Below are 18,472 nucleotides of genomic sequence, written 5' to 3'. Positions count from 1 at the left end.
GCGGAGCTGAATGGTACACATGATGTCGTTTTAAACAGCTATCTAGAACGCCATTGGTACACTTTGGAGGGTAGCTTTGTGAAACAATATAATCCAACAATGGATGTAATGAGTATAATGACCATACAGCTCCTCTACTCTGAATAAAGACAACACGGTCCTCCTACCATTCCCCCAAAGAAGGGGACCAAAGGCCGGTTTATTTCACAAAGAGAGAATGTTCATACAATTTAATGATTGTAATATTTCCGAGAATATCCTCTATTCCATGTAAACCATCATTCTACGAAATAAAAGGAGGACTTTCATCCAGTTAGGTCAAGACTCTCCACTTACAGTTTGCCATTCCCAAGGTCAAACTGAAATGTTTGAGAGTTTACATGTGACACATATTTAATAAATAGTATGTTTATGATATGTTATACTGTAAAACCCTGGGAATTTCCGTGCAAACATGAATGCTGAGCGATATTCAACCCCAATAATAATCCCATTATCATGTATTTTTCAGACCCAAAAACTACTTAGTATATCATTACCGCATAAATATTAAAAGAGCATATTAAACATGTTTGAGAGAAGATAATGCAGATTCTAAATGCACTAGCTAGTTGGGAACTCGTAGTTAAACCATCCAATGGATAGTAAAGCAAGGGAAAAAAGATACCCAAGCATGCAAGAATGATACCTGCTAGAGCAACTATGAAGAGCCTATGTAAGAGAGTATAGTACAGACAATGACCCAACAAGAACAGAAACAACTAACATGAAACAAAAACAAACCAACAAATTAAGACCAACTACTCAGTACATATTCCCTAGTCTCCATACTGGAGAGTCCATAGGCACTCATATTTGTCTAACCCAAGGATCTCCTTTATAGCGATTATAAAGTTTCCATCCTCCAAAAAATGTTGCAGCGGTTCCGGCAAGAGTACCAGAGGTAGAGCCTAATCCGGTGAGAACAGTAAAACCAGTAGCAACGGGAGCAATAGCACCAAGAGCGTCAGCGCGTTCTTCAGTAGGTCCATCAGGAAGAGGAGTGATAGAAGTATCATCAGTAGTAATAGCAGTAGTAGGAGTACCCTGTTTGCATTTACTCTCCAATTTGTCAAGTACTTCTTGAATCCCTTCGTCGTTGTAAGTACTCTGTATAAATCCTCCTGTTACAACTTGCCAACTACCACTTTCATCATTGGTTTTCTCATTCTTATACCAGTTGTGTTCAGACGTACTACCAATCCTCCTATAGTATATGAGGAGAGGCTTCTCAAGTTCCTGTGAACAAAAATAGATCCTCATTTCAGTCACACCTAGAATAGGATTAGTATAACTTACATCAATTCCAGTGAGAATTATTCCGGCATTCTTTAATCCTACTACATGAAACTTCCCTCGAGTGGGATTCTTCAGAGTATGCTTGTAAACTTCATAACTTCCAAGAGAGGTACCAGTGTCGTCCTTGGAAACTGTCATTCTCTCACCATGTCCACTGTCCAAATCCTTCCTATCACAGGCATCATAGTATATAACTCCTGTACCATATTTACTAACATCTATAACAACCGCATTATTAAGTTTACAGTTGAGGAGTTTAAGTTCTTGCTCGATAGAGCTAGATATATCTCCAACAGGTGCCCAATTTGTCTCTCCCTGATCACCTTTATTCTCATAATACTTGTCCTCAGAACTTTGGCCAGGCTCCTTAGTAACTACTTTGACAAGAAGGGGTCTACTCTTGTTCCTATGTTCAGGAATTTCCAAAGTGGACCAGTAGTAGACTGATACCTGAGTAACTTTCTTAGTTCTTGCTAACCCATTTGTAACCGACTTCCCATTATATTGGAACTCTTTTACGGTATAATAGTTATCTGATATACTCTTTAAACAGTGCTTGTATTCATAAAAGCCTCCAGGGTCATTGCATTTATTACTATATTTTTTAACATTTATGTAATTACTAGAACTACCATCTGTATAATTATAGTTTACCCAAGTACTTCTTTCATAAATGTCTATAGTTACTTCAGGTGGTTTACAGGTGCTCTGGATGGTATCAAGAATGTCAATTATCTTTGTGTATTTATGTTCATTCATACCATTTAAACCTCCAGCAGGTTCCCAAGTAGTACCACTGTCAGGCCTTTTAAACCACTTATGATTTGGATCCTTAATAGAGTCAGAGTCTACGTATACGAGAAGAGGTTCGGAAGTTTTCCTAATGTCGTGGCGACAAAAGTATACAATCACTTTGTTCACATCCCTGAGGGGAAGTATAGATTTCAGATCACTTGGTGTTATATCCTCCCTCCCCTTCTTAATACTAGAGATGATAAGTTTTCCTCCGACGCTATGTTGGTGTGTAAAGGCCTTGTACATACCCAGTTTTCCACTGCTATCAGTTATATCAGAGACCTTTATCTTCTGTTGCAAATCTCCATGGTGGCAGTAACGTTCATTGTAATATGAAATCCTAGTAGCATCTATTTGAACAACATCATTAATCGTACAATTTAGCAACTCTAACTCATCCTTAGTAGGTTCTCCAGTAGTTTGTGATTTGAGTTTATAATCACTCCATTGACCATTCTTATTATTTCTATAGTATGTATTCTGTCCACCACTGTCTTGTATCTCGATCAATAGTGGATTCTTACTAGTCTCATGTTTCCAGTAATAAGCAGAAACTGAACCTACCTTTCCGGAGATGCTCTTAGTCTCTGTAATAGAAATACCTTCATCATCTTGCACTTCTTCAAGCTTGAATGATTCTGTAGGGGCGTGAGTGAATTTATAGAAGTCTGATCTAGTGGGATCATTAGATCTTGTGACAGTAATTTTAACCCTCTTACCATCGGTAGTATCTTCATAAGTAGTAGTACTATCTCCACTAGATGGCTTGTTTTTGAGTTTAATAGTTAATCCCGAATCCTGTTTCAGTTTTACTTGAGTCTGCGATTGAGATTTGTCATCACATGGTTGATAGTTGTTACATCCAAACGAATTTAGTATACCCACAAGTTTGTTAAATTCGGTATCACACTTTTTGATATTATCTGGTGTTTTTGTGGAGAGGTCATTCAATACTTTTATCCATGGTCGACTATAATCACTATTTTGTTTGTACCATCCCCTAACATTAACTTGGGATGAATCAACATAAATAAGTACCGGATTCTCTGAACAGTAAAAGATATATACGCTCAATGAACCTTGAATTGGAAATGTTAGTTCTTTAGCAGTTATTCTCTTTCTGTTATCTGTATCGCCATTGATGTAGTATTTAATACTGGATAGTGCAACTCCATGGTTAATCTCATGTTTGAAATAGGGAATAGGAGTTGAGCTCTTACCCTTAACTTCAACAGATCCCTTGCTAACAAATACCCTCTTAGTACCATGCTTGTGTTCTTCACAACAATATGATCCATTGTCCCTAGTTCCTGATGATAGATCCATGGTGACTGCTTTGTTGAGTTTGCAGTTGAGGCCATCCAGCTGAGTCTCGAGTTTCTCTTCCTGGAGAGGTTTAGTTGGTGACGTGGTGATATTCCATGTGACTCCACCAGTTCCAGTACTAGCATAGTAAACAACTTTGTCATATTCCTTCTCAGCTTCTATCAATAGTGGGTTTCTCATAGCTGCAACGGTCTCTTTCCAGTACCACACTGAGTAACTATAAATGGGATCATCTGGTTTAATATTAGATATAGGGATGTCATCATACCTAACTTGCTCAACTGTAAAAGGTACCTCATCGGTTGCCTCATGTGTATATCTATAGAAATTGGAATCTTCTGGATAAATATCTTTCTCTAAATCAACAAATTTTCCTTTATCTGAGGGTATTTTGTATACAGTTTTTGTGGCTTTCTCAGTATTCTTCTTTATATCAATTGTAACATTCGGTGAACCAGATGTTGAATATATCGGTGAATAAATGGTATCTGTTGAAGACGCCGCTACTATAACAGAATTTCCCGAATAACCATTGATAATACTAGATAGAGTATGGTCAGCATGTTCCTTTCTTAGTGTGTTATCTTCTTCCTCATCTAGAACAAAGAAGCCGTGATCATAGCTATGTTCCTTTTTCTCTTCTTTATCCATAATATCAGCCTCAGAAACAAGGTTATTTAAAGCCATCCTATCGTCTTCATTAATATCCTGTACAAGGGCTATAGGTAAACTCGGTCCTTGATCACCAGAAAGTAATGATCCATAACTAGAAGATAAGTTTTGTTGCGGATAAATTCTATCGCACGCTCTTATTTCGTCCTTTACTTTATCCAAAAGACCTTTCATTGTAGCAGCATCATTTTTGGCTTTATTATATGTATCAGTAACTTCCTCCCAATTATCATATTTTTTTATCAACCACCTTTCACCTCCGGTAAGTTGGATCTGTATTGCAACCGGAGCACCTCCAGAACAGTTTGGAAAGTAGGCAGTTACCTTTTTAACATTTTTCAGAGGAAAGTTTAGGGAGCTTCCAATAACCCTTTGCTCTTTACCGTAATATAAAATAGAAGAAACCGTTAGATGTATGTTCGTCTCCACTGGTTCATGATCATAAATGTTATATTCATTGATAGTTTCCTTTGATTTACTAACCTTTATCTTACTGGTATTGCACCCATGATGACAGTACCTATCATGTTTTTTTGAGATGTCTACTTGAACAACTTCATGAATTCTGCAGTTAACTTCATGGATCTTTGTAGTAAATGTTTCGTTTAGTTCAGGTGTGCTATGACCATCTGAACTATAAAAGTTAACATAAACACTTTTACTAATCTTTCTCCATTTTGTACTCTCTTTGTCAATATTCTCATACCATAGTTTTTCAGCGGTCCCTATAAATTCAATAAGTAAAGGAACTTTATTGGATCCACCCAGATCATCCTTCCAGTAGTAAAGATAGACTATTGGATCCTCTTCTTCATACGGAGGAACTATGTCAGTTGGTTGGTAATTGTAGGTCAGTCTAGATATTTTTTTACGATTTTCTACTTGATAGGCTTTTGCTTCATAGATATCTTTTGCTCCAGGTGGAAGATCGGGGGATTTATCAGACCTTACAAGATTCCCCTTTAGACAGCTGGATGGTTTATTAGTAGAAGAAAACCTTGTGAGATTTGTTGGTTCTGTCAACTCTATGGGAATAGCATTATTATTCTCACAATTCCAGTGATCCAAAGACTCTAATAAGTTTCTTCCTTCGTTACCGCTATGTAGCCAGGAGGAAGTTACACTGTTTCCTTTACCATAGTATCTTTTGACATGTTCTCTTGTTGCGTCAACTTCAATGATAATTGGTCTTTTTCTGTCTCCCTCCCAGAAGTATACATCAAAACTTTTCACACTCTGGATCTTTGATTGGAACTTTGATCCATCAACCAGCTGCTGTTGAAGAAGAAAAGTTTTATCATTCCTAATCGCAGGCTTGTGGGTATTCTTGAAAAAGTTAACTATGGGAGTCTCCGCTGTCTTAGTCACGAAGATGAATACCTTCTTAGTTTCAACGGATGTATCAGTGTATTCACAGAAATTTTTTCCTTGTAGAGGGGTCTGTATAATGTCAAGCTTAATACCTTTTGCAGAAGTTTCTATGTGACATTCTTTTAATTGGAGAGGAATTCTAGCATTATCTAAGGCACTTTTAAGGTTACCAGTAACCTTCTCAGGAGGCTGGACTGAGGTCAATCCAGTATATGCCTTCCAGTCATTGCCGTTTGTATCTCTATGGTACCACGCATAACTTTTGCTACTCTTAGATCCAATATTAGTACCAGTTTCAATGCATATAAGAAAAGGTTTATCCTCATCACATGGTGATACGTATGCATTAAGCATCTTAACCTCTTTCATAGGAAGAACATTTTCTGGAAATTCCTGCTCCTTATTCAGGACAGTAATCTCAGATATGTTAAATGATTGTTGATTTGATAAGTAGCTTGGCTTATATCTGTAGGAATAAAGAACAGGATCCGTTCCAAAAACCTCTCCGTATCCATAACTAATTCTATTCCTATGTAAATAATGATTTGTTTCATGGCAACTTTGCTTTCCAATCTTAATCTGAATCGTACCATTGTATACACAGTTGAGAATATCGAGTCTAGTTTTGAGATATGGACCCTGTCCATCCAACTTATTGATTTCCTCACTTCCCAGCACCTTCCATTTATCATGCCTAATTGTTCCAGTCTTTTCATGTTTACTGATATTTTCTAGCCAGTAAGATTTCAGGTTATTGAGTATTATCTCTATCATAAGAGGACTCTTCTTTTGAAGATCACCACTCCAGTAGTAAACATTAACATTCTTAACATTATCCGAATCAAGTTGAAATTGCACATAGTAGCCTCTCCTCATTGATGATATTCTCCTTATAGTAACCTGGTTCCCATTGTGAATCAAAACAGATTTTCCTGAAAAACTACCGCTATATACATGCTTTACATAGCCAAATACTTCACTGGTGTCCCTTTTTATAAACTTTATTGGATCATTAGCCTTACAAATTGCGCAGTCAATATTATGATTATCGGCAACGTCTATCTTTATCCCATGAAGTCCATGCAGTCTGCACGCAATATAGGTTAGTTTATTCTCCAAGTTAGTATTGTTTGTATAATCACTATCCTCTGTAGGATAACAACCTGATCCTGCTTCCTGGTCAATCCTCCACCATCTTCTATTGTCATAGGTTCCAATATTTTCAAACCAATGGTAATTTTGCTTACCGTCTTTCACCCTTATTAGAAGAGGCTTCTTAATGTAACGTCTGTCCTTGTCAAGGGTACTATGGTAATATACAGTCACCAACTCTAGTTCTTCGAATGCGTCAACATATCCTACTCTCTCAAGTGGAACATTTGTCCAGATAACTTTTGATATCTTGGATTCTCCTCTGCGAGATTCATGAGTACAGTACCCAAAATCTCCTGTTCCCACAAGTCCTGCTTTTGCAGTTAGAAACTTTTTACCCTGTGTGCACCTACATCTTCTCTCGTTACATCTGTTATGTATATTGACGATTAGTCCAATCATACACCATAAATGTGATATTTCAAACCTTATATGTTATATGTTTTTAATTATGGAATATCCGGTTGTCTCCGCTCTAGCACGGTCTTTGTTCAGTATCTATATCCCATTCATCCTCCCTCATAACTAGCTCACCGTCAGAGAGACTATCCACAGAATGACAAGATGAGTAACTATCAATACAGTCTTCAGTAGTACAATCAACACTCACGTCAGTAGAAATTAGTTCGTCTATCCAGTCGCCATAAAGAGTCCATTTTTCATCCTTAGCAGCTATGACACACATGGCCAGACAGTGCTGCATGCCTAGCTCCCTGGCTGTCGCTCATCCATCCCGCATTCTACCAACCTTGAAAAGCAACCATCCTAAAATAGCAGCTCTCCTTACCTCTTGTGGAAAAACTAAATACTAAAAACATTAATCATAGCATACTTAAAATACTCGTGGATATCTCCATTTCGAATTTTATAATCACAATCGAACTCCTACTCCCTGGTATACACTAGGGCGTTGAGGTAGTCCGGGCAATGGTTTCGATGTCCTTGTAACCTGCAAATGTTGTATCCTCTGGAACCATCATACCTTGAAATGGACTTGAAGTATGTAAATCTTCTTTTTATCGTCCCAATGCGAGAATAACTTTCCGGGGTCGTTATCAACTTCCAAATTCGGAACTTTAAATGCTACAGAAATGTGTGTAAAAGAGGCTGGCGTACCGATAGTTTCGTATGGGTTTGCTGCAAAGAGCAAAAATTGGTAGTTCGAGTCTGGTGGCTGCTCAACCTTTTGTTCAAATGCGGACATGAATCTATGTCTGGGTCTTCCTTCAATCTCTGGAAACTCAATTTCAAATAAAAGAGCTGGTTGTTGCGTGGCTGGGTCCTTCATCTTTGTTATCCTGTAACCTGGTCTCCCAATCCTCATGGTAGGCGGTCGAATGACATTCTGCGGGGTTCCATCTCTGATTCACTAAACAAACCTGTCTCGGAGCCGGTACCACGTAGGCGTCCCTCTGTTCCTTAGCAGCTCTTCTCGCCAAATTCGTCTGGTGCTTCCTCCCCTGAGTGTGACTGAGGTACGACGACTCGGTTGAATGTATAGTGAGGCACAAACGACACTCAAATTGGCCTAAATGGGCGTAATGCTTGAACCGAGCAAATGTTTTGCAGGAATATGAAATGAATAGAACTAACCCACGTGATTCTTTAGGAAATACGGGTCTTTGCTCAAATCAAAGGTCTCAAGGGCCAATTTGCGCAGTCGGTCCCTTCTGTCCGCCGCTATATCCTGGGCGCTTGCAGGAGCGCCACTGCCAGTCTTGTGGCCTACTCTGTGCTGAAAGTCGATCATTTTGACCCACACAAGTGTATGTATTGTGAAGAATTTTCTCACCTTTTGTGGGAACGCCACTACACTTTCCCATCACTGGCCCCGAGGACTCGGCGCAAATGATGACTCAGTCTGGAAACATTTCTATGGCGATAAAAACATTCATGATAGATAGTGTGAAAATGTAAACTCCAAATTACAAAGGGTCATTGCCTCTTTTGCCTTTATAGTAAAAATACTTTAAAAATCTCCGAACCGCCTGTTTAACTAGGCTGACATAATCTATCTTTGTAGTTATCTTGTGAAGCTGGTCGTCCAGCATCTCTTGAATCTGCCGTCTGTCTTCATCCAGCAACAAGCCGTTGGCGCACTGCTCGTCGACAATCTCCTTTTTAATGCGAATCATCATACAGGCGGCCTTGTTTAGCAAACCAGCACTAAAACTATTTGGCCACTTGGCCTTGATTGCTTTAACATAGCTCTTTGCATAGACAATTTGTTTTTTGTAGCTCTCCCTGCGCATCAGTATGAGAATGTCTGGAATATGGCAAACCAAGGATACATACACAAAAACTTACAATAGCGTCGAATCCAAAAGTCGCTCCAGGCTCTTACCGCCCCGCTCCAGCAGCCGCTGGTGGACATCAACGTAGGCAACGAGAATCTCCAAGGTTGAAATCACGCGGTGCTTGCTAGAAATGTGAACTTGACTCTTGGTGTAGCTTCCACTGATAATGGAGTGTAGCACAAACCACTCAAATGCAAATCCGTCCATTTCGTCGACGCTTTCTGGAAAATCGCAGTTTGAAGGATCCTGTATATACTCTGACAAAACGTCCTTCCAAACTGCAATTGAGCGCTGCTTTAGCCTCTTGATGGCAAAATCTGCCGCAATGTCAAGAGAAGACTGGAGAGACAACAGAGACCTCCCATCAATGAAACCAGAGTGGTACATTTCATTGTATAGGTGGGAAAAGGCGTTGAAGATCATAATGTACAACTCGCCCTCCCTCTCCATGCGAAGCACCTTTTTACCCTTGCTACTAGGGCACTCGTTGTCGTAGTCCTAAATGAGCAGGTGTATGGGTGATGAGTGAAAGATAGATAGGGAAGCAAAAACATACCCGTATACGGCTGTACTGGTCAAGGTACAAATTTTCCAAATTAATCGTCGCGTCAGTGTCCATTCTTTGTGGCAACGCAAAGGACCGCATTTGGGAACCCAAGTGAAAGCTTGAGAGTTTGGAGCTCTCAATGGATGCGATAGTGTGCTCACTATTGGAACGACTATCCAAATATTTTCCAGAGTCTGGATTCTGAGACTCTGTTATTGTGGCATGCTCAAGCAACCTCAGATACAACTTGGGGTCATAGTCCCCAAGGTCCGAATTCTTTCGTTGCAGCGCTCCATTTGCAAACAAGAATATGTTCTCGTCATTATCCTCCGAAAATTCATCAAGCTCCTGCATATCCTCAGAGTAATCTGACTCTGCACTAATTACAGTTGCACATCGAAGAGGCAAATCCATTGGATTTTCAAAACTTTTCTCAGCGTTTATTGGAGTAGCGGGGAGTTCGTACGAAACATCCACCTTTATATTGTTAAAAACCAGCTTTCCAATCTTATTCCACCGGACATTGGAAAGAGATGGCACCAATCGATTTGCATACTGGATAACAGAGGTACCCTTAAAGAGCCAATGGTATCCCAGTGCTTGTATCTCGGAAATGTATTTAAACTCAATCATTTGCATAGTCTTTTCAAGATAAACACGTCTAAAGGGCTTCATTGGGTAAGGATTCAAACATCTATACAAACAATCAAATGTGAAGCCCTGCAACAACAAAATTAACATGGTACTTCCACCAATATAAAACGCCAAAATATCCGAAGTACCATCATCTATTCTTGGATCAGACTCTAGGCGAAGACCCAAAACCAAAACCATGGCACCTCGCAATCCTCCCCAAATCAAGAGAATAATTTCCTTTAAATTTATCCTGTATCCGATGTACGACAATAGTGGACTAAAAGAAATAATCATAATCGACCTTGCAATATTTAGAAATAGGTACACCATTAGCAATTTAAAAATTTTAACCCAAACATTGCGGAGCATAAATTGCGATTCAAGCATTCCAATTGTAAGCATGCCGCTAATGAGAAATACTGCGGAATTTGCGATGCTAGAAAATCCTTCAACAAAGCTATGATGCTTTTCAAGGGCCTCTCTGTCAAATGCGACAAGACCATAAGCCTTTATATACACTCCGTAACAAACAATACAGAGCGGTCCAGATAAATTTAGATAATACTCAGAAATGAAGAAAACAAGGTAAGAAGTACCTACTACTGATATGCACTGGGCCATGTGATACCTTCTAAAAAAGCTAACCCAAATAATTACAATAAATGCCACAAGAACTCCAAGCAGTGGACTCAAAACCAAAAGTTTTGTAAACAAGAGTGAGTAATAGGAATAAGACTCTGATCTTCCAATCGAAAGCATGTAAAAAAATTGGAACATTAACACTGATGTACCATCATTAATCAGCGATTCACCTGTACATTTACATAATGCGTGTGCCAGGACTTACCATTAAACATTGAAATAATCTTTGTGGGTGCCCTGACGTCACCTAATACAGAAAGGACCGCAACTGGGTCCGTGGAACTTAAAATGGACGCTAAAAGGAAGCTTTTGGTGTAAGACCAGTGCGTATCGTCTCCGAGTGTAAACCTAAAGAGCAGACCCAAAATTATAACCTGCATGATAACTCCTCCAACGGCAAGGGCGATTCCACCCATTAGAAAATTGCAAAATGTGTACCAGTTTATTGTTTGTGTAGCTTCATACAAGAGAATGGGAAGCGCAATGTAGTACAAAACCGAATTGTCAATTTTTCGAACACGGGTTAGAGACTGCAAAAATGGTCCCTGCACCTCCTGAGGTCCAATGGCCATGATTATGCCATACACAACCATCCCAAAAATGAACAGAACCAGAGATATTGGTATTTTGTCGTAAATCTTTGAAATCAAAAACTGCAGTATACACGAGGAGAGTAGAATGAAGCATAGCACCGATACAATTTCAAACACAATCCCCGAGATTCCAGAAAGATTTACGCCTTCCGTATTTGGATTTACCGAAGCAGGTGTTGAAGCCTTTGCATCTCCGGATCCGTTGGCAGGAGCCTTGTTGCGATTATCACAATCATTCTGTAGTTCCCTGTTGCATATGTTACCTACAGGAGGTGTTATTCGCTCTTCTGATATCAACTTGAGGACATTGTCCTCCGCATTCACAATGTAGCCCTGGGAGACTTCCATAAGGGTCAGGGGCGTGAGCACGCCACAAAACCACAATAAAAACCGTATTCTCATCTTGGTGAATGAGAATCTATCCCGTTCCTTCCTTTAATTTGCCTCCAAAACGGCCTACCTTCATACCATAAGCTCCCCCGTTTACCTGGGCCAAAAACGCTACTCGTCACATCAAACGACACTCATTAGAAATTATTTCAAGTGTTTTAACTCGAACATGATGATTTATTTCCTCTAGCCGACGGTCGAAGTTCCCCATTGGACTCTGCTGCAGGTCTCCGGCAGTTTATTCGTTGGAGCGCAGGCCAAGTGTGTGAGTCCTCCCGCTTGTAGAATGTTTGCACCTAAAGGCTTTTGAAATTTTGCCTCAGTTCTGGCCGAAAGGGTCGCGTCTGAAAAATCCATTTGAAATGGACCGCGTTACGACACTTTTGCTCGATATTATCGTGGAATCTCGTTGTATCGCGCTCATGTAGAAGAAATCTGGCCGCTCTCTCGAAAGATGTAACACCAACTTGTTCAATGTCCAGGATTCCTCTCGTTTTTTTAATTCTGCTGCCATATTCTCTCGCCTATGTAAATCTACATCGCACAAATGAGCCAAGAAGCGCCCTCTCGGGGGAGTTTGCCTGCAACGCCTCCAAGTACACAAACATCGCTCAAAAGATGGAAAAGGTACGTCTATATGTGATTACTCGTTCTTCCTTCCACATACTACGCTAAATACCTCTACCATTACATCAAAACACCTACAGATCCACAACATTGGCCCGGCAATTCCCGTACGAAAGTACCACGCGGAAGATTTTTGCTCTCGCATGATCAAAAACTCCCTAAAGAACTGGAGGAGAACAGCTCTGGACGCCGAGTACGCAAAGGAATTCGGTTGGCCTTATAGAAAGAGACATAAAGGTGGTAAACAGGATATCTTGGTCTTTGAAAGGAAGGCAATCGCAGTAGCAAAGTGGCTCCTGTTATCACCCATCAAACTCGCAAAGGTATGCAGACAAATCAAAAAGAAACCTGTACTCGTTGCCCTTGGAGAATTAGCACAGCGGGGCGCCAATCCATACGCACTTGCCGTATTTAAAGCGATTAAATCCGCAATGGCAAATGCAGAAGTAAAGTATGGAAGCTCTGGTCTTGTTCCAAAATTCAAGGAACTAGCCGCATCAGTAGGAGGATACATTAAAAAGCCACTCTTTAGAGCAAAGGGGAGGTGTGACGTTATAAGGAAACCAAAGGCACACCTGAGGGTCGTTTTAACCGTATAAATTTTAAATCGTGTACATGCACAAAATATAAAAAATTATTGCCTCAGTCGGTGGGTAGTTACAACTATTAAAATTAAAGCCGTGAATAAAATAACCAAAATGGCATATCTGTAAATGCATGCAAATTCATGGCTGGAGAAAACTCACGTTGACCATGGAATGGATCCTCTCCCATCAATGTCTCTTAAAATAACGTTTGTTTGGACGGAATCCGTGTACGCATTGAACATGTTGTTCTCAATGTCGTCTGCAGTTGGTGTATAGCCAGCTCCTTCACTCACCTATCTGGTCTCCCTGATATTCTACCATATCACCAATCTCAATGTACAAATCTTGAATCTCTGCGTTCCATTGTATCAGCACATTTATAAATACCGTAAACGCTCGATCGCAACGCCTGTATCTGTTCCGATCTTTCGTCCAGTATGCTGGACTCTAGAGGGTATTCTACTCTGTGCATTTATGATTTGCGCGCCAGAAAACAAACGTGTTTTGGACTATTTCTTCCTCCAAGAGCTGAAATCCATCAGCCTCGATAACATGTCTGCAGGTCCTTGTACAAGAATGGAAAAACTCACATGTCATGCTTCACCTCGCTAACGGTGTGTACGGGCGATTTCTGCCCATTTACCAGCTTGTTATGTAAATCGTCAAGCTTTCCCATATATTCCTTGAACTCGTCAAGTAAATTATCGTACAGAATAAACGATTCCTGAGAAGCGGTAAGAAGAAAGTGGGACTTACGTTCTTTTCCTTTATCTCCTCCGAGTAATCGTAGAGCGAACCGAGTATATTCGAGGCTTCATTTTGCAGTTTTTCAACCTCCTTTAACCTACGAGCGCATGAAACGCGAGAATCTCAAGAAACAAACTGTTTTTGGTGCTGAATGTTTGAAATCTTCCCTTCTTCAGGAATCTATAGAGTCATTGTATTATCATTTTTAAAATTTTGCAAAAATTATCGCGAATTTACGACAAATTTTGCGATATAAAACGCAAGGTTGCCGCGAACGGGCGATTGAGGAGAATGTGGACGTAAATTTGGCTAAAATTCGACAAACCTGCTTCGTTAAATTTATTACACCCGTCTTGAAGTTTGCAATAGCCCTTTTGGCGATGTTGGCCGTCTTTGTGTTTCGCGCCGCCATGGCACCCAGGGTCGACCTTCCGTATCTCTTCTCCATCTCAGCCAGATGTCATTTTAGCCTATGAAAATCACATGTAAATGGCCTCTATTTTTAGCGCATTATTGAGAATATCGCAAACGCTATGGGGAGCACGAGGACAGTCGGATTCCACAATTTTCATCAACTGCAGGCGCTCTAATTTCCAAATTTTCACCCGAAAGCGCTTCATATCTCCAATGTGTATGCATTTCCCCGTGGAATCCGCACACATTTTAGGCCACTCTTGCCATGGTCTCCAGAGGCATGTTCATCCTCAATATGTATGGATTCTATGCTTTTTAACGAGTTTTAAGGGTTTTTAAATCGCCATTCCGAGGCTATTTCGGAGGAAGGTTCACGGACACTTTTGGGAAACTCCTCCTCTTGCATCCTACGGAACCATGCCAGGTGAGTTTATGGGCTTACGGTTCTTTTTAACCCCTTAAAACTCCCTAACGTAATGGGAATGATGGGTACTTGTGAATAATATAGTTGCTCTGGAGGTATAAAGGATCATGAATGAAAGGTGCAGATTGATGAATATCGGCGATGAATGCTGATCATCTGGTAAAGGTGTAAAAGAATGCCGTAATGAGTTAGATGATGGTTTTATGGTTTGTATGGGTTACCATACTGGTTAATGTGCGTATAATAAACATGCAGGATATATGATGTCTTTGCCTTACCGGGAAACCTCTCAGTTATCATCTGAATTTGTTCCTGATTCAGGATCTCCAGCTCCGCTTCGGGTAGCTGGCTTAGCTCCAAGATTATGAGTCTCTGGTTTTGGTTGTTGACCTTGTTCTTTATCTGGTTCTGAATTTTTATTCGTTTGAGGTGTTGTCTGTGAGCCTTCCTTGAGTTTCCACCTATTGTCTTCCTTCTCAAAGGTCTTGAACTCGTACTTGGCGCCAACGTCGATTTGTAGGAAGAGAGTAGGCTTTCCTAAACTTGCATCAAGTATCACCTTTACGCATTTTTCGTTTCCAGTGGCCTTCCATAGAGTAGCTCCACCATCAACCACCTCGTCGAAAAAGTCATTTTGTTTGGGAACATGTTCCTTGTAGTCTGTTGTGTTAGTCTGTGAGTTTCCAGACTGGCCAGTTTGCGATGTACTTGAAGATGCAACATCAAGTTTTACACCTTTGCCTGTTGGAGTCTCCGAAGAAGGTGAGGTATTGGTACTCTCTGTTGATTCTCCAGACGTTCCAGTTGCAAGTTGCATTGGTGTTGAGTTATTCTGGCCAGCAGTAGGAGAGTTGAATTGGGCTCCAGTAAATCCGCTGCCTCGATTAACAGGTTCATCAGTTGGTGGCTGCCGTTCTTGTGGTTGAGTTTGTTTGCCATCTTGCTCTTTCTTGACACCTCCCTGGAGGTTTGCAGTCGGCTGTTGTTCCTCCTTAACTTCAGCCGGTTTTGGTGTACCTTTCGGTTCAGCGGGTTGATCCTGCGAAACACCTTGTCCCTGTGAATCCACCTGTTTTTGCTGTTCAACAGGTTGTTGATTACCTTGTTGAGCTTGTGGAAGTTGAGTAGCGGGCTGTGGAGCTTGTTTAGGAACTTGACCCTGTGGAACAGGTTGAACTGCTTTCACCTGTGCTCCTCCCTGCTGAACTACTGGACCCTTCGTAACAGCTGCAGATTTTTGTGCCTCTTGGGCAGAGTTAGCAAGTGGATCTTGTGAAACACCTTGTGCATTAGATTCAGAAGCCGACTGAGGAACCTGAGGTTCTTTACTAGGAGACTCTACAGGCTGTTGAGGTGGAACTGCTCTGAGATTCTCCGTAGATCCACCATAAGCTCCATTATCGTCATCTTTGGTCTTACTCTTTCCAAGACATCCTGCACTGCATAACCTTATCAAATAGACCGTCCATAGTACTGCTAAAACTTTCATTCCCTCCTCCTCTTTTCTTCTTCCTATACTGTCGCACCAACCATGAGAGCATCTGGGGTTGAATAACTCTTCCTGGGAGTAAATTCATGCATTAAACAGTGACCAGTTTGTAAATTGAGATGTAAGATCTAGGACTGGAGAGACTAGTCTCATCTCTAAGCAGGAGTCTCTGTAAGGAAGGTATTTGACTCCCTTGATGTGGGTAGATGGTGTAGAGTAGGAAGAAGATTAAGGTAGCCATGACTATCACGTAGATTAGGTACTCTCGATGGACAACAAGGAAGATCTCAGGGTCTAACGTGTGGTGTTTTGTACAAGAATTTTGTCGTGGTCAGGACCCAGAGAATTGAGCTGCTTGGTCTGTCCAATTCATTCCTCAGATGTGGTCCATTCCTGGCATTTCCGTAATGATTAATACGATCAAACCTCCACAAGTTGTACGTGTTTGATCAACGAAAGTTGCATGGATCAACTTTGGGGACATTTGTGATTATACCTGTGAGTTCATTTCGAGGATTACCGCGGATTAAAAGGTTAAATCTATGCAGTCTTCATGTATAAAGATGTACTGTCATATGTAAAACATCTGTTTCCGTAACTATCATAAAGTATCGAGGCTAAAATCGGCCCTGGTCCCATTCTAGACTTTGCTGCATAGAAATCTACATGCAGCCGTAGAAGATGCTCTGGTGACGCATTCACTCGATTATACCATATACAAGACACATATGTACACTATGCAATGTATTCACAACGTAGTACCCATTCCATAGCAGAAACTGGAGTGTGGACTGATCCTCCACCTGCCTAGAGAAATCTCCATTGTGGAATATCTCGTATATTCATCCAATTTTATCTCATCTATCCCTTTTAGTTATGCTAAAGGATACTCCTTTTGGTGTTTTGGGAAGAGAGGAACCCATTCTTCCCTGCAACATTCCCGTCTCTCAAATGAATCCCCTTCCCAGACTGCGTCTAGTCTTCCTTTTGTCAACATTAGCTCTCACTAGAGATGATAATGTAGCCTGCAAATGTGTAGAGGTTTGCTCACTGGCTCTGGAGACGGGCTGCGGAGGAAGAAACTCAAGGAGCCGAGAGCTCCTCTCTATGGGCTATATATTGGCACTTTCCGGTTCTCTATTTCGGAATGTACCTTGGAGGACCAAATGGGGAGAAAGGAATACGCAATCTGCGGAATGAGAGGAGGAAGGAATGACAGAGTCCCCCGGGGAAGAAGAGCGGCCTTCTAGGTCTTGTCGCGGCTTTACAAGCGCCAAACCGCCACCACGTAACCCTTACACATACCTCAATTACATGCTCCATGCACAGCACGAATGTGTGCGTAAATCTCAGAGTTTGTGAGCATTCATGCCGGGTGTGTGTGTCATTCCCCATAGGAAGAGCTACACACTCGACTGCATGTGTGTCGTCATTCTTCATATTTTGTAGACTAAAATGAAATCCATCGCACTCGCATTGCTCTTCTCTCTAGCGTCCAAGGCAGGAGCCGAAGTTAGCCCTGCCGTTCTCGATCTTCTTCAGCTCGACAAAGCTCAAGCTGTTGTTTCGGACGCTTCACATGGAGACTTGAAATACAAGCTGGTAACAGCCCACCATGACTCCCATCTTACAAGGATAACAGAGGGTCAGCAGACCGTATGGGAGGGAGAATTGTATCACAAGGAGTGCGATACTGTAATTGTACATTTGGATAAACAGGGCAAAGAATTCCTTGTAAATGTCGGTGTAAAAGGTCCAAAGGAGACACACCACGAGTATTTTGAGAAGAAGAATGGTTCTTACAGATCTGTTAATGGTCTAGCCTACACTGATGCTATTGGCAACAGTGTCTTGGATGAGGTAAAATCCGCCTCTCTTGACATTTCAGCTGTTCAAGAGGACATGGATGCATTCCAAGTCGGTAGTGTTGCTGAGAATGGTGTTGAATCAAAGTTATTTACCGCCAAATTCCAGCATGCATGTACTGAGGTCAGGGATGGTAGTCAAGGTATCTGGAAGGCCGGTGATGAAGAGAAGGCATCCCTAGTTGCGTTCCACGAATGCGGACACTGCGCTCATGTTCATGTTACCGTTGTTCACCCATCAAGGGAAGCTCAGGAGTTCTGCTTCGAGAAGAAGGGTGAATCATGGCAATTGGGTACATGCCCAGAACTCCGCTCTTGCAAGGCAGAATGTAGCTGCCAAGACTGTCAAGGCAAGTGTTGCTCAGAGACAAATCTCAGAGGAGATCCACTCTTTCAACTTCCAGGCGTTTAATTAGTTGACTTTACAGGCTGAATAGCCATCAGCCCGAAAATTAAATGTAGTCTTTTGTACATTCTCTTTGTTTCATATTGTGCTCAATCCAGGCGTCTGTTTTGCATACTCTATTGGCCGTGGTATTCGTAACTTAAAGAGCAGATTA

General features: G+C 41.1%; 7 protein-coding genes across 7 annotated transcripts; 2 read left to right on the top strand and 5 right to left on the bottom strand.

Moving 5' to 3' along the window:
• Positions 1–849: 849 nt before the first annotated feature.
• On the bottom strand, positions 850–7,056 carry BEWA_024540 (hypothetical protein; the record flags this gene model as incomplete). The annotated part of the gene is made up of 1 exon (XM_004829214.1): positions 850–7,056. One exon carries the CDS (start codon positions 7,054–7,056, stop codon positions 850–852), a length of 6,207 nt encoding a protein of 2,068 aa, XP_004829271.1.
• Positions 7,057–7,525: 469 nt separating this feature from the next.
• On the bottom strand, positions 7,526–8,404 carry BEWA_024530 (splicing factor 3A subunit 2, putative; the record flags this gene model as incomplete). Its single annotated transcript, XM_004829213.1, has 5 exons — positions 7,526–7,603; positions 7,637–7,737; positions 7,771–7,999; positions 8,034–8,182; positions 8,248–8,404. The coding sequence occupies 5 exons, from the start codon at positions 8,402–8,404 to the stop codon at positions 7,526–7,528; spliced, it is 714 nt and encodes a 237-aa protein (XP_004829270.1).
• A 175-nt stretch (positions 8,405–8,579) lies between these two features.
• BEWA_024520 (sodium/hydrogen exchanger, putative) lies at positions 8,580–11,717 on the bottom strand (the record flags this gene model as incomplete). Its single annotated transcript, XM_004829212.1, has 4 exons — positions 8,580–8,898; positions 8,962–9,449; positions 9,508–10,946; positions 10,982–11,717. 4 exons carry the CDS (start codon positions 11,715–11,717, stop codon positions 8,580–8,582), a joined length of 2,982 nt encoding a protein of 993 aa, XP_004829269.1.
• A 516-nt stretch (positions 11,718–12,233) lies between these two features.
• BEWA_024510 (50S ribosomal protein L17e, putative) lies at positions 12,234–12,985 on the top strand (the record flags this gene model as incomplete). Its single annotated transcript, XM_004829211.1, has 2 exons — positions 12,234–12,386; positions 12,467–12,985. The coding sequence occupies 2 exons, from the start codon at positions 12,234–12,236 to the stop codon at positions 12,983–12,985; spliced, it is 672 nt and encodes a 223-aa protein (XP_004829268.1).
• An 84-nt stretch (positions 12,986–13,069) lies between these two features.
• Positions 13,070–14,232, bottom strand: BEWA_024500 (hypothetical protein). The gene is made up of 8 exons (XM_004829210.1): positions 14,046–14,232; positions 13,857–13,900; positions 13,730–13,817; positions 13,564–13,697; positions 13,473–13,529; positions 13,361–13,437; positions 13,133–13,326; positions 13,070–13,093 (listed from the first exon to the last, which is right to left on the bottom strand). Exons 1-7 carry the CDS (start codon positions 14,166–14,168, stop codon positions 13,259–13,261), a joined length of 591 nt encoding a protein of 196 aa, XP_004829267.1. The 5' UTR covers positions 14,169–14,232; the 3' UTR covers positions 13,070–13,093; positions 13,133–13,258.
• Positions 14,233–14,847: 615 nt separating this feature from the next.
• BEWA_024490 (signal peptide-containing protein) lies at positions 14,848–16,047 on the bottom strand (the record flags this gene model as incomplete). Its single annotated transcript, XM_004829209.1, has 1 exon — positions 14,848–16,047. The coding sequence occupies one exon, from the start codon at positions 16,045–16,047 to the stop codon at positions 14,848–14,850; it is 1,200 nt and encodes a 399-aa protein (XP_004829266.1).
• A 1,431-nt stretch (positions 16,048–17,478) lies between these two features.
• BEWA_024480 (signal peptide-containing protein) lies at positions 17,479–18,367 on the top strand. Its single transcript, XM_004829208.1, has one exon. The coding sequence runs from the start codon at positions 17,503–17,505 to the stop codon at positions 18,322–18,324; it is 822 nt and encodes a 273-aa protein (XP_004829265.1). The 5' UTR covers positions 17,479–17,502; the 3' UTR covers positions 18,325–18,367.
• Positions 18,368–18,472: the final 105 nt, after the last annotated feature.

The sequence above is a fragment of the Theileria equi genome, chromosome 1 (assembly GCF_000342415.1).
Source record: "Theileria equi strain WA chromosome 1, complete sequence".
Lineage (NCBI taxonomy): Eukaryota > Apicomplexa > Aconoidasida > Piroplasmida > Theileriidae > Theileria > Theileria equi.
Note: the sequence above shows the minus strand (reverse complement) of the source record. Positions and strands in the feature narration are given on the sequence as shown.

Bases quoted from the DNA above. Each gene is read 5' to 3' on its own strand.
- BEWA_024500 (XM_004829210.1), bottom strand. From the start codon at position 14,168: ATGGAGAAGAGATACGGAAGGTCGACCCTGGGTGCCATGGCGGCGCGA. The intron at 13,698-13,729 runs GTAAGTCCCACT...ACCGCTTCTCAG, and splicing joins AGGAGATAAAGGAAAAGAAC to GAATCGTTTATTCTGTACGA. The intron at 13,327-13,360 runs GTATTTATAAAT...AATGGAACGCAG, and splicing joins GTTGCGATCGAGCGTTTACG to AGATTCAAGATTTGTACATT.
- BEWA_024480 (XM_004829208.1), top strand. From the start codon at position 17,503: ATGAAATCCATCGCACTCGCATTGCTCTTCTCTCTAGCGTCCAAGGCA.